At 35.8% G+C, this 15,862-nt stretch overlaps 1 protein-coding gene across 1 annotated transcript in view; it reads left to right on the top strand.

Annotated features, from left to right (window-relative positions):
* LOC129005544 (netrin-3-like) overlaps positions 1-15,862 on the top strand; it is a 225,517-nt gene that overhangs the window by 144,935 nt on the left and 64,720 nt on the right. Inside the window, exon 2 of the mRNA XM_054434452.1 lies at positions 8,957-9,145. Within this exon, the coding sequence (XP_054290427.1) occupies positions 8,957-9,145 (189 nt within the window). The remainder of the gene's footprint in view (positions 1-8,956; positions 9,146-15,862) is intronic.

Raw genomic sequence — 15,862 nt, 5'->3', positions numbered from 1 at the left:
AATCGAAATAGACTAAATGATTTGAACAACTAAACTTACTAAATAGCTGTTTATTTGAATTAGCAAAATCGTTACGTCCTAGGGATGAAATTGTTCTTATTTGAAATCCTCCATATGATTTTTAAGTCATTCAAACAACATTTTTAATCCATTGTAAAGGATGATTTATTATATCGCAGTGACAGTAATGTAACGTGTTACTGTGGAACGGCTCCGCGCCCGCAACTGTTATTATGCCATGTCGCGACACGCAGCGCTTGTCAAGTACCGGTAATCTGTTATGTCGTTCCAATGCTGGCACCCTGCAGTTTCAGCACAAATTGCCTGAAGAATAATGATGGGAGGGGCGTTATAAACTGTGACTACCTGTACTGTATCTGTATAAGTACCTAATATGCGTTTAAAAGAAACATCATATTTACGTTCTATTCACTTTTAAATTGTTTAGCTTTATAGAGTTTGTTAAAAGAAATATTGGTTGAGTTGCAAGCTTATGAAGAAGAACGAACACTATCATTTTATTTGATAAAAAAGTGTAGTATGAAAACTACTTTTATTTTATAAAAAATCATTAGCACCGTTTTTCTAATTTAATTTAGTGACAGAGACATTGTAAAGATAAAACTAAGCCATCACACTTTGTTTTTATTTTTAAGCACGAAAAGTGTATTTACAGCATTATGTAATCTTACAGATGCTAACCTCAATGTCCTAAATAAACAAATAATGAAGGAAACCATTGGCAACTCATTAAATATATTTGAAATAAGTTAGTAAAAAATTTTGTCCACATGTCCTTTTCTTTTATTGAACACAGCTGTAACCAAATACGTGGTTATTAATCTAACTTTTTTATTGTTTTAATTTATAAATTCTTATTGCATGTATTAAGAGAACAAATACAAATCATTACAACTAGAGTTAATTTGCAACCATACAAAACAATGACATTCCAAAGGAGGTTAGTCACTTTTATGTTGCCGCTGCCAATTTTAATAACGGATTAATTGTCTTGATTTACAATCGAGATAAGAAACGAGTTAGGTGAGTGATGCGGATAATTTTATTCATAACATTCCATCTAACAAGAATGGAGGCCGATTGGACCCAAAGTGGCCTGAAAATCTTGTTTGAGTTCATCACATAAATTAAAATATGTTTTACTTTATATTGTTCCTAAAGTAGAGCGACACACAATATACGTATGAGTTAAACAGATGTCTTTGAGTTTAAATGTTTTTTTTTACCAATTTGACAGGTCAAGTCTACACGCATACCAGGCACAATTTAATTGTACCACATGGGTTTTTTAGAAAAAAATCGATTTTTCCAGCATAATCATACGTCTTTTGCATGTTGTACTGGAATCTTAAAGCAAAGTTGATCTCATATTTAGCAATACAATTGCTTAACCTCCTCAAATGCACTAATAAACTAAGATAATATAGATAATAATAAACTCAGATACTAAAAAAAACAAATTAATAAATAAAGAATTGGTATATACGCAGAACACCATATCTAAAAAATTGGTTAGACATCCATGTACTGTTGTTTATAATGTTAAGTAAATCATTGACCTTTTGATATCGTAGTAGACATGTCACCTAGACTAACAGGCTGTAGCTATTTTTATCGGAATATAACATCGGTCAATGAGCTCCCTTAATATTAGATTCATTAAAATCAATCTTTTTTCAAAAGCTACTCCTCTTAATAATCGACAATTAGATGTAGGGTAAGCGTTCGCTTAAAGTGTAGAGGTCAGGAGGTCAAAGTTTGGATCATCTATAAACTCAACACATTTATATTCTTAACTCTCCCAAAGTGTTTTGATAAGTTACTGTAAAGCTTGGGTAACTCTTTCACTTACGATTTTAATTAATTAGACATACAGCGTAAGAAAATATAATTTTAATTGTTTATTAACTACTACATTATACACCAAACTAAGTTAAAAATGGCCAACTTTTACTAGGTTCATCCAATATTTCAGCGCAAATCCATAAACATAACTTTTTATCTCATATAAAAATTAATATGAAAATCTTCACGCTTGTCGCTATTTTAGAACGTCCAGTTCAAGGTCAATACTAAACCTTGGTCTGTGATATCCGTGCAGAATCAATTCAGTATAGCGAGTGTCAAGGGAAATTATTACCTTCGGGCTGATATGTCCTTAGAAGAACGAGACGGTTAAGTACATCTAGTGTATGGTAATCAGGACGTCAGTGCTACCACCCACCACGAGCTAGAGACAAATATCCCTAATTGTCTGGTATGATCCTATAAATATTTACACTGTTCAATTAGCCTTGGACGAGGACAAATGTTAGTTGTTTAGACACCTGGATGTTTTCACGGTCGATTATCGGTGTCGCAACAAATGTCGGTAATTTAGAGTCGATATGATTGCAGCAATCTATATATTTTGAAACCTGCCTATGAATAAATAAAGGGTTTAATGTAAAGTGTAACATAAAAAAAATGTTAATACTTTTTGAGCGGAGCGAGCGAAGCTCTTATACGTCGACTCTTATGCATTTCGTAATACGCAAACTCCTCCTACACGGCTGAATCAATCGTTTTCAAATTTTGCACATAGTGATAAAGACCATATCGTTGAGTGCCAACATCTATATGGCGTTAAATAAGTCTCTCAGGAATCCGCCCCACTGGGTCTCAAAGTTTCGATGTAATCCTTATGGAAGCAGTATTTGACACATAAACAAAGACATATGATCAGCTGTTGACTCTTGAATGCGGTAAATAAAGAAATAGCTGATAGCATTATTCCACAGATATTAGAACAGAAACGGTATGGATCATAAATATAATCAAATGACGACACTAGCTTGAAGTCCGTGACGTAGGAAGTGGTGAAGGAAGTAGTAAAGGCGAGCTATTCGGGGCGTAGGATCTGTTTATGACGATTAGATTAAGGTATCTGCAATCCTAAAATGCTATGGGAACGGAGGAAAACAGGTCCGCGACGTAGGAAGTGGTGAAGGAAGTAGTCAAGGCTAGCTGTCTGGAGTGTGGAAACTGTTTATGACGATTAGATTAAGGTATCGACAATCGTAAAATGCTATGGGAAGGGAGGAAAACAGGTCCGCGATGTAGGAAGTGGTGAAGGAAGTAGTCAAGGTGAGCCATCCGGAGTGTGGGAACTGTTTGTAACGATTAGATTATGGTATCTAAAATCCTAAGATGCTATGGGAAGGGAGGAAAACAGGTCCATGACGTAGGAGGTAATAAAGGAATTAGTAAAGGCGAGCTGTCCGGAGTGTGGAAACGGTTTATGCCGATTAGTTTAAGGTATGTGCAATCCTAAAATGCTATGGGAAGGGAGGAAAATAGGTCCGCGACGTAGGAAGTGATGAAGGAAGTAGTCTAGACGAGGTGTCCGGAGTGTAGAAACTGTTTATGCCGATTAGTTTAAGGTATGTGCAATCCTCAAATGCTATGGAAAGGGAGGGAAAAAGGTCCGTGACGTAGGAAGTGGTGAAGGAAGTAGTCAAGGCGAGCTGTCCGGAGTGTGGAAACTGTTTATGACGATTAGTTTAAAGTATTTACAATCCTAAAATACTATGGAAAGGGAGGAAAATAGGTCCGTGACGTGGGAAGTGGTGAAGAAAGTAGTCTAGGCGAGCTGTCCGGAGTGTAGAAACTGTTTATGACGATTAGATTAAGGTATCTGCAATCCTAAAATGCTATGGAAAGGGAGGGAAACAGGTCCATGACGTAGGAGGTAATAAATGAATTAGTAAAGGCGAGCAGTCTGGAGTGTGAGAACCTTTTATGACGATTAGATTAAGGCATCTGCAATCCTAAAATGCTATGGGAGGGAGGAAAACCGGTCCAAGACGTAGGAAGTGGTGAAGGAAGTAGTCGAGGCGAGCTGTCCGGAGTGTGGAAACTGTTTATGACGATTAGATTAAGGTATCTACAATCTTAAATTGCTATGGGCATAGAGGGAAACAGGTCCGCGACGTAGGAAGAGGTGAAGGAAGTAGTAAGGTGAGCAGTGTGGAGTGTGGGAACTGGAAACCGTTTGTAGCAGTTAGATTAATGTATCTGCAAAGCTGAAATGCTATGAGAAGGGATGGAAGCATGCCCATGACATAGGAAATGGTGAAAGAAGTATTAAAGGCTAGCAGTGTGGAGTGTGGGGAATGTTTGTGACAATTAGATTAACGTATCTGAAATACAAAAATGATATGGAAAGTGATGAAAACAGGTCCACGTCGTAGGAAGTTGATTAGGAAGTGGTAAAGTATGAGCATAGTGTGAGAATCGTCTGTGGCAGTTAGAATAATGTATCTTCAATCCTAAAATGCTATGAGAAGGGAAGGAAACAGGCCCCACGACGGAGGAAGTGGTGAAGGAAGTATTTAAGGCTGGCTGTGCAGAGTGGGGAAACCGTTTTTGCAGTTAGATAAATGTATCTGTAATACTTAACTTAAATGCTATGACAAAGGAAGGAAACAGGTCTATGACGTAGGAAATGGCGAAGCAATTAGTAAGGCTAGCCGTGCAGAGTGTGGGAACTGTTTTTGGCAATTACATTAATGTATCTGCAATCCTAAAATGCTATGGGAAGAGAGGGAAACAGTTTCACGACGTAGGGGGTGGTGAAGGAATTATTAAAGGTGAGCAGTGTTGAGTGTGGGAATAGATTAATGTATCTGCAATACTATAATGCTATGGGAAGAGACTGTAGACTGTGTAGGTTAAAATGATTACGAAGCACGAATCGATACATATTTTCGATACATGCAATCGTTTACTCCCTAGAGAGTAAAAATGCTACTTTCGACCCGCAACGCATGCATTAAAAACGACTGTTTTTACTGCATAATGACAAAAACAATATAATATGAACCCTTGATGACTCCGCTCAATTTTGTGGATGCCTCTGAGAAAGCCACCTAGTAATTGAAATGGTGACCATACACAGTTTAAGCTAAGTATGAGTGTAGGATGAGTGGCGCGATCTTGTAGTCTCGTTAGTGACTAAGGCCGACATATTCTTTAGACACAGCTGTTAATTAATATACAGTCAATGGCAAGAGGAAGAGTGTGTGTGAATGACGGATTATGGGCTTCAGATTGTTTGAAACATTCAACCATTGACTATTGAATACTGTAGTGTATTAACAGTCAACAATTTTACTAACTTTTTAAAGTTTAACGGAAATTGTCATTTTTTACGTTAATATTGTTAGCAATGTATAGAAGCTAATTGTTCAACTCAACGCAGTCTTGTTTGCCTTAGTATTACAGTACCCACAAGTCTATGTATCCTTAAATCCCAAACACTGTAAAACCTTAAACCTAAAACAAAATTCAATGTTGACTGACTGTAATTGTTTTTATTTAAGTCGTTTGTAAAGTTAAAATACCAATTAGCTCATAAAAAGTAACTGAAATGTCCAATTTCAATAATGTTTTCAAGTACAGTAATAATTATGTGAATTTCATCAATATATTTCATAAATTACAAAAAATAATAATAATTCGTCCTCTCTCTAATTTATTGTATATGCCTGCACAGTCTGCTACTTAAACTTTCTGGAGACATTAATTAATGGATTCACAAGATTAACTATATCAGTCCAAATGCAAAAAGACTCAACCCATGTTTCGAGTTTACTGCAGTTTAAAAGCAGCGGATTATTTTACTGCCTTTTGATTCTGTAGGTTGTAAACCTTAAACTCCCAATTAGTGGAAATATTTCGACTGTAAATTTTCCACTTTAACAACCATCTTGACATCCACGTCTGATCGGATCACAGATATAAAACTGGCACAGGAACGGTTTTATGTTGCGAATCATTAAACACAAACTTAGGTAAAACCACCGTCGACCAAACCAAGGTGAAACGCCTTAACTTTATTTAAAATATTTGTAAGAGAAGTATGATCCTAATTTCCTATTCCTCTATTTTCTTGGTTTATAAAAGTGTGCTAAATTCTCAAAGTATTCGCGTAAACATAGAGCAATCAAAATAACAAGCCATCAATAAACCAGTCAAATTAACTAATGTGACAAAGTCGTGCTTGATTTTTATTTGTTGAAAATAATGTTACATACCATATTATTGGGGAATTAAAAACATAGATGGATGTCTAAACATAGCCTTGTAATCCGTCAATTTATATATTAGTGTTTTAGGCACAGTGATACAAATCTTAAAAGTCCTCATCAGTGGCAGCCATATTGGATTTTATTCCCATTAGAGCAATATTAAATTTGACAGAACATACCATCATTTGTAGCAGCATGCCGGCGTTATTTATAAAGGTATAGTTTTGAAAATTTATAATTATGCTTATAACATAGAGTACTAGGGAATGAGAACATGATATTTCAAATATTTGTTTTTGACTTTTTAGGGTAAATTCCTAAGACATTAATATCTCAGTTTTAAAAGTCCACTAAGTTTTAAAAGAATTAGTTGATATTGTTGCGACTTACTAAGAAACGTTAAACGTTACCCAGTTAAAGTTGACTAGTCTTACATGTAATAGACATTAGCTAAAATCAAACTTCAAATCTCAAGGTTCCTGGTTCAGTCCGAAACAGGGTTGATTCTGTATCTAGATGTCATGAGCCATCGGGCAATGTTCCACGCTAAACAGCTGGTCTTTGTCAGTAATAAAGCAACACAGATCATCTTACTCCATTATAAATCTTTCATTCATATCCAGCTTAAAATACGCACCAAAGTGTGCGTGGATGTCTTAAAGAATTAAACTGTTTATGCTAATACTGTATATAAAAGCTCGAAGTTAAATTCCAACAAGACCAGGTTTTAAATTGGCCCCTATAAAAAAACTTAGTTTTAGCAATGGTGTGAATAGAAGCTAATTACAAACCTCTAGAACATTTGCCACTCTTTTTCCTGCCATTCTCCATACTCTTCCTACGTTATTTGCCCCCCCTTCATTTTTCAAAGACCCCCCGACGCCCCCAATTTGCCACATCCAGTCGGACCCACCAGGGGGTCGCCACCCACAACCGTCGCCACCAAATCCGCCACCGATTTTGCATAACATAACAGATTGTCCATGACACTCCAAACAGCTGATCCATAGATAAGAATAACACACGTCCAGCGGCCAGATAAGGGCTATCAAGTTGCCACTGCGATACTATCGATAGGTGTAATCGATGTATCGAGGACTGGCATTCGATTAACGACACCTTTGGGAGAGATAGGTGATGTTAAAGGTCAAATAGAGAATGTCGCTTATAAACAATCGATTGGAATGTGACTCTTACGTTAAGCTTTCAAAGATTGTAGATACAGTTTGGAACTTGTGTTTGAAGTTTGTGAGCTCTAAGCTGCGTGTGTGTGTTATTTTGAAAGAGTATTATTTGTTAGGTTAAGTTTAAGAGGAGTATTTTACTGGTGATAAAATGTGTTATGTGACAACGATATTGAAGAAATTTTTGGTTTTGGTTTTTTATAGACTACCTAATAGATGGTACCGGAAAAATTGTTGCATTTCATTGGTATATTTATAGTATTTTGTACCTCTTTCAAGTAATCACTGTGTTAAACAACCGTGGTTCTAGACATCATATGTTCTAATCATAAAAATATCTTTGGATGTGTCTTTGTTCTATGTGGATTTGAACCGTTTAACCTCAATAATTCCAACAAGGCGCCTCTCGCAATCGCTCTAAATATGCTTTGGATAAAAAAACAACTGAATAAAAAATTTAAAATGTTGACGCATATCAAATCCAAAAGCCGCCGCGGCCTCAGGGTGTGAAGCGTGGCGGACCAGGCTGTTACACAAATCAGGCAGTTTTTGAGAGGGCCGACAAAATTACATCCTATTAGTAACACTAGAGTAGTAAGTGGCGGGTCATTTTCCCTCGCAAAAACACAGCCATCGTGATAAACCGGCGGCGGTGGCACCATCTATTGCCTAGGGCGGGGAACTGAGTTAATCATACCTCCGTACATCAACACCTTGGTATTGTAGTTCCTCACTCTGCCACGAGGAGCGCTAGTGTGGTGCTAGGCAACGATGTAAAAACTAACTGTAAAAACTAACTGAGTTGTTTATATCGTTGGTGCTAGGTAGACAGGAGATGGAATGGCCACGTACATACCGGTGTTTATGGAGTAATTTAGATGTTACAGTCCTTCGACAACCACTACTGGGTGGCTTTATTGTCATACATTACATACAACTCTCTCTTGAAGTTACCAAGTTGTCAGTTGTAAAACAATTGTGTTACTTTGTTTTAAAACCAGTTTGTTCTATACGATGGTGATGTTTTGTATCATTAATATGTGCTGAGTAATAATAGTGATGCCCTGCTAATAAGATGGTTACCGGTTCGATCCTAGGAAGTCGGTAGATTTTGATGGTTCTGACCCGGGTGGTTTTAGCAATAGGCTTTAAACTAATGGCCCTGGCTACAGAATCAGCTGATTTCAGTCAGCAACCACGGTATCTTTTCATTTATTCAACACTCATCTTCGCCGTACGATACGCAACTTAAGTATGTTCTGGGTATTGCTCAAAAGAAATTATGTGTGTGATTCAAAGTAAACTTAGGATCTTTGTTAACGAGTAACATATTAAATGTACAATTTTCAATTGTTCTTTTGATTAACTAGTAGCTTTGGTCTAATGATACAACACATTCTAGGTTGGCAAGCTGAAACAACTAACTGTATTATAATACGAATCGCTGTCATTTGTTTTTGTGCATGGTCTCTCTATTCACATGCTAAGTAAGTTAATGGTATTACATGATTTAGATACATTTGGACCATTAGTTCCCTATTAACACTGTAAAGAATTAACTTATTAAATATTTTAATTCCTGTTTAGCTTTGAACAATCATCCACTATGAATCAACCTCATAACACCAACCTTCTACTCTTCTATTCTTCACCTCTCTAACTTGTGGTTTTCTTTTTCAGCATGCAACTGTAACGGCCACGCCCGCAGATGCCGTTTTAACATGGAGCTGTACAAGCTAAGCGGTCGAGTCAGTGGCGGGGTTTGCCTCAAGTGTAGACACTTCACCGCAGGAAGGCACTGCCACTACTGCAAGGAGGGATATTACCGTGACCCAACCAAGCCCATCACACACCGCAAAGCCTGTAAAGGTACGTTCCAGAACACACTTATCCCCACTACTAATGTTCTATTGTAATTGAGTGTTAAGTAAATATAGAAATTAACCGTGATGTGTCTCAAGTGGTGTTCAAATATACATTTTGTTATGGAAGTGATAGCTGACAAATGGGTCTATCTGTGACTGCTAAGAATGTTTATGCGTATCATACCAAGTGGATTTGTGATAAGGCGACATCTAGCTGTCTTTTTACACATCTTAGACATCTTAGTTGATTTTATCACCTGTCATATTAGGAACTTATCAAAGATACAATTTACATCTGAGTTATGTTTAAATATTCCAAACAATCTCGCATTTTTATTATAAATTTGTATCTGATAGACCAAGGGAAAATTATAAGTAGCGCCGTAGCAATGTTCTTCTTCAGAAATGCCATATATAGATCGTTGTGCCACAATTGTTTAAATTAATTTCACAAAATAACTTCACAAGACTAACATACTAATGAAGTGCAAACTATGCAGAATCTACAGTCACATTCAACCTTCACAAACAATTCCAAAAAAGGGCGACGCAAGCGCGAGCCGGACAAACGACAAATACGCGAGACCAAATATTTATAGATTGCGGAGATGTAGGTTCGTGCCTGTGTCAAAGGCTCTGAGCCGCCAATGTTTTGTGCCATCTTGGACAGAGCAAGACGTTTGTACAGTCTGTTAACACTGTTGAAGAATCAGGCGTGAAATATCCAAGAGTTCAAAGAGTTCTGCAATAGAATTTGCTGATGAAGTGCGCTCCGCAGTTTATTGTGAGGGTCTTCAGAGTTTCTTGATGCTGAAGAATGTGTTTAGAACCACATTTTTGGAAAATTATTTGTTATGCTCCATTTGAGATAGGCCTGTAAAATTAAAAAAAAATCATGATAGTTAGAGTTCATTGCCGTTTTAGATGTACAATGAAACGCACCATTAAGGAATGGACTGCTGTAATTATAATCTTATCTATTTTGTACTTAAGGGCATTACTACTTTCTTTTTCTCCATACCGGAACAGTCCAAACTTTGGTACCACAATAACTACAATTTGACGTTAACCTGTTTTAGAACGCATAATAAACTATCCATATCACAAATACCCAATTTACAAAAGAAGTTATAGTCCTAGTCATTTACGGGATCGAATACTGATGGATGTGTTCGAAATATTTTTTTTCGGATTGGGTCCTCCCTTTTCTATTTTATCTAAGTTCTGCTTCAGTTGTACTTGGCCAATAGTTGCTCATCTTACGATATCGCTTCGCCTATCATGTAAGCTGTCATTAAGTGTATTCATAAACATACATTGACATATTAAAATTTCTCGTGTTTTAAACTCCTGTATACCTGAATTATGAGTCTTACCTAAAAAAAAATTTCTTTTTAATCTACCAAGAAACAATGTGAAAAATTGAAACGAGAATTTTAAATTTTTCTTCAAAAATGGTCGTTTAATTTTTTAATCTTCTTTACAACATTTCTTGTGTCTTTGCGGTCTTTTGAGTTAACAGTATAAGTGTAAATACATGTTTAAAGTGTTATTAGACTATTTTCATTCACTTTCCGTAAAATAAGTTTTTTTTCTAGGACGCTAGGCACGAACATTGCACTAGACCGGCTCGCTCCCCCCGTAAAATAAGTAGGACACTAATTACAGAAAATTAAAACACACAATTTCACAGCCAAACTACAATTGTTATCAAAGCTCTAACCAAATCCACGGTTTCTCATCTCCTATCCCAGCGCCCCTCGCTGTAATAAAGACATTAACTAGGCAAGTCAAGTAACACAGTGTTGCCAACCCCTGACCTCTAATGACGCAATAAATTGTAATTCTCAGCTGATGAGGTTTATACGACAGGGATGCTGGGAGGGTCTGCTGGACAATACCTAGCCCTAGGACCACCCCAACATACATTATATATGTCAACCTCCCCTAGGGTGCAGGGCTGGCCTCAGCGAAGGGCAAGACAGATAAGTTTCCTGTGCAATCCGTGAAAACTGCCTTAAGAAAGCTTTGATTTAATTTATTTCGTGGATAGAATGTATATTAAATGAAGTTTATATAGAAAATAAGAAAGCTTTGAGACTTGGATTCATCGCGAAAATAACATGATCATGAAGTGCGAACGGTTTAAATACAACTTTTACATGATTAAATTCTTACCTAATCTACGGTTAAATTGAAGAAATATTGAACATGCATTCACAGTTATTTGGAAGGATCTATAGAGTCTTTTTGGGTGATCTATTTTGCTCCTAAGAACAAGTACAATGAAAAATATTCTCTTTAAATACGTAATTTCCGCGAAGTATGTGGCTTGTGAGTTGTGAAATACATGTAATCGTCAATGAACATATCTGAAGCAAACTATTATAACTTGAGCTAAAAATATATTTTGACACGCCGATATCCATCATATTTATAAGAGCACTCAAAAATTGAACCGGGCCCTTTTACACTGAATTTATCTCATAGCTATGTAATAAATTCTGTGTAAAAGGGTCCGGTTCAAATTTTGATTGCTCATTTAATTCGTGACCTTTAGGTATTTTGAAATTTTTCAAAAATTCTGACTCAATTAAACGTATGAACATTGTGAAATAACTAGACACATTCTACGAATGGAGTTGGAAATATTTTAACAAAGCATATTTCCATAGTTGGGATTAAATCTTTTCTTAAATTGTGCTTTAGAAACATTTAAATTTGTAACATTCGTATTTCCAAAACATATTCTTTATAGAGCCCCAATGCGTATTTATTTTCATTTCGAGATGACCAGCACATCCTGATCCATTTAATCCCACACTCGGCACCTTGTTACGAAACCGAAGATCCTCGGTATCCTCTGATGAACGGACAATAAAGAACCGTTCTTGTAGGCGCGGTAGCTCAAAGTGGTCAGTCCATTGGTCCATTGACGAGGCTACCATTGTGTGTGTTACAGCTACAATGGTAGCCGCGGAACACTGGACTACTGGAACGATGGAACAGGACCAGCCGTGGGCTAATGGTCCTAACGACTGTAGGTGTCGGTGATATAACAGCCTACCGTTGTTTGTTTAGGTAGAGATCGGTGGATCGGTGTGGGCATTGGGTACAGAACACTGCATCTGACACAGTTATCCGGATCTAAAAATGTAAATATGTAAGGGTTGCTTGTTGTTTAGTACCATTGAGTTAGGTTTATACTCAATGTTAGTACTCAGCTGAGTATGACAATAATACTCGCGTTGCCATTTAAAGGGTGACTAAATAAATATTATTTCTAGGAAAAAAAAATTTCTATGGATTTGTACATCTGGTACTGTAAATGATCCTGATACTTGACGCTGGCGTTGCTGGAAACGCATATGAAATAAAAATACTATTAAAAAATCTGAACATAGTTAAAATTGCAGAAAAAGTAACAAAAATTAACGAATTACGTAATATGACTAACACAACCAATTCTAACTCAGTCCTTTTATGTTTTAGTTTCTTTTAGGCACCATCTCACCTGAATACAATATGTTCAGGTTAAAGTTTCCTTGACATTTTAAATGATTTCCACTTTTTGTCATGGACAATGTTTGTAGAAGACCTAATTGAATAAAATGCGGCTATAATGATTTAAGTTGAAGATCTGGCATACTAAATCGTTTTGCTACGCAGAACACTTCATAAAGAATTGTATAGATAATATATTTTTTATTACATCAATGACATAAATTTTCCTGTAATAATTGCGGCATGTCAATTCGTTTGTAAGTAAACAAAAACACAACATTTAGATTACCAACACACAAATAATTATACCTTCATAATGTCGCTGTAAAAGGAATATTGTATTTACCTTTTGATAGCAGAAAAGCAATAAGCAGCGAGCAAACATTGTCGACCTGTTTGTGTAACAGGCAGCTTTGCAAGCTAATAACTTTTGAAGCGAGAATTTAATTGCTTTTTAATTATCATTACGTGTCTGATCAAGTGTAACTCAGTGTTGTTTCTGGATATTGATAGTAAAATCTGTTAATCCGTTTGAGCATAAAATATCAGGTGTTCTTTCATAAAACTTTGAGATTGAGTAAAAACATTTACATTTTAGAATTTTCTGGAAGTAAACTAAAGGTCACTAAGAATACTGGCTGGGTAGCTGAGTGGTTAAAGTGCTCGCCTAACAATTAAAGGTCGCTGGATCGATCCTGTGAAAATTCATTACTTTATTGGTGGGTTCGAAAATGTACCCAGCTGTCCCTGATCATTGGGCAAATTATCCTGACTAATAAAACAGCTGATCTTAGTCAGTAAAAAATATACACATATCATCTCACACAATTTTAGACTCATACTTCACTCATATTTGAGTTAAGATACGCACCTATGTAGCGTCCCCATCTCATAATGATAATGATGTTTTAAAGATGATATACAAAGTTAGGTTTTAATTGAGATATCTCAAACTTTTCATATGCGATGGGAACTATCTTAGAATTGACAATCTTTGTGTAAAAAAGTCAAAAGTTCATGAGTTAAATGCTGAAATAGAACAAAATTACATTGAATCAAACTATGCTTGGTACCTGTCTTTTCGGGTTCTATCCGCTTTTTACACCACACTTTAAGCCATTTTACATATTAAATGGTGTGGTGAATACATAATACAAAAACCTAAGTACTGTTTCAAAAACATCTTAATGAAGACATTTTTATTGTGCTACAGAGGACATTGTTTTACTCTCGACACAGTTGTAAGACTCTCTGTAACGTCAACACACATTACACATTACAAGTGCAAGGGTGATTAATTAGTGTTTAAATTACGACAACCGTGTAACTCTTGTAATGGCCGTGGAAGATCTAGTTACACATTCACAACACATTTCCGCCACACAAGCTGGTCGCGCTAATCAGCTATTTATATACTGTCTGCACCAATTAACACCTGCCTGCGACTGCGGTTCGCGGGCTTGTTGCCTCACACTAGAATTTGGCGGGAGATGTTTAGTTCTTTGCGGAGTTATTTGGGATTTTTTTAATTTTTCAGTTCGATTTTAGCATTTGAAAGTATACTGTTTTTGTTTTGGTGTAGTAAAAAATACAGAATATAACCTACTAGTATTGATTAGTAGGAAAGCTAATTATGTTAGACATTGCGATGCGAACGTACTTTTGTTCAAATAAGGATTAGTTAAATTTGTGGAGCCTTTGTTAACGACTGAGATCAGCCGATTCTTAGTCAGGATCATTTATTAAAATCCGAATGATTGAGGAAAGCTGGGTAAAGTTTCGTACCATAGAGTCAAGGTACCATATAAAACTATTGATTTTTCTCGATTAGTAAAGAACTAAATATACATGTAATTATAGCTAACTACTGTGAAACTATAATAACATAGTGTAAGTAATAATCGTCAATTTTGTTTCTTTATTTTCTTTAATTCTTTGTGAAGAATCTACTAACTGAGATGTCAGTTTGATACTACGATCAGTACAGTCAGTTTACACTACTGCATATATTAGATTGTTAGGAATTCAATCTAATAATACAAAGGAAACATTTAATGCCGATAATGACGATTTCTAAATAGATTTATATTTGAAAGATGTAAATCTTAACAACTTTATTATTGACGTTAAATTATTTTAATAGAAATTGCTGACATCAGTTTAACTTGAAACACATTCCCTACAAATACCATGTTGACTTGCCTTGGTTATTTTGTAGTAGTGGAATAACTTATTTTACCCTCGATGACCAAGATGTTCACATAAATTTGACAAACGCACATAACTAGCATTCCTTCTTTGACGCTACACCAATGGATACCGCTTAACTGAAGAACGCTAAAGAAAATGTCTCACATGTTGTCGTAAACATTTTTCAATCTTACCATTGGAAATCCTTTTACCCAACTCTATCTGAAGTCATGATGGTTACTATTATTTTCTAAACTAGACTGTTAGTTATAGCTGCTCACTTTTTTAAGGGCTACGTTTTAGTAAACAATAATAACTGATCTCATATAGTAACCACTTACTTTGATCTAACGATTGTTTTTAGTAGCCAGATGCATTTCTCTATCAAGTAAATCGCCACTTAAACATAAACATTTACAACCGAACCTACGATTTACCAAATTATAATTGTTGGAAGAAGCTATTACTTTCGTACATATTTCCACTTTGTGTCCAGGTTATTCTCTTGTAGATAAATATTTTCATCCTCGATGTTTTTATGCATTGTCACCTCTACCGAACCTTTACGAAATCACCTACTATTCACCGAATTATAAGTGTAATCATCATCCACCTTCTCAAAACCTATTATTTCCATATCTCTTTGATACTGTGCTTCTATGTTAGTTGAATTACTTAAGCAATTTTCGATGTTGTTCATTATGTTAATTTACTTCTAGAAAAAAAATGGGCATACTTACGATATACAAACAATAACTGATCTAAGAAGATTTTTTCTTCCTAATCCCCTCACAACTGTACCTGCTTGGGTATTTTATTGTTTACATTAAAATATTATTCGCTGTGTTACAGAGCAAACTGTAACTCAAACAACAACTTTTCCAAAATCGCCTATAATTTTCCAAGTTTAAAAAATTCCGCACAGCTTTTACCTACCTGAGTTGTTTTTCTAGTAGCTGAATCACTTTATGTTGTCCTCGATGTTGTCATTGTGTCCATAATCTACAACATAGCCTAAAATTGACTA

The sequence above is a fragment of the Macrosteles quadrilineatus genome, unplaced genomic scaffold (assembly GCF_028750875.1).
Source record: "Macrosteles quadrilineatus isolate MER2022 unplaced genomic scaffold, UCM_ALF_1.0 Scaffold_23__1_contigs__length_1887923, whole genome shotgun sequence".
NCBI classification, from domain to species: Eukaryota; Metazoa; Arthropoda; class Insecta; order Hemiptera; family Cicadellidae; genus Macrosteles; species Macrosteles quadrilineatus.
Note: the sequence above shows the minus strand (reverse complement) of the source record. Positions and strands in the feature narration are given on the sequence as shown.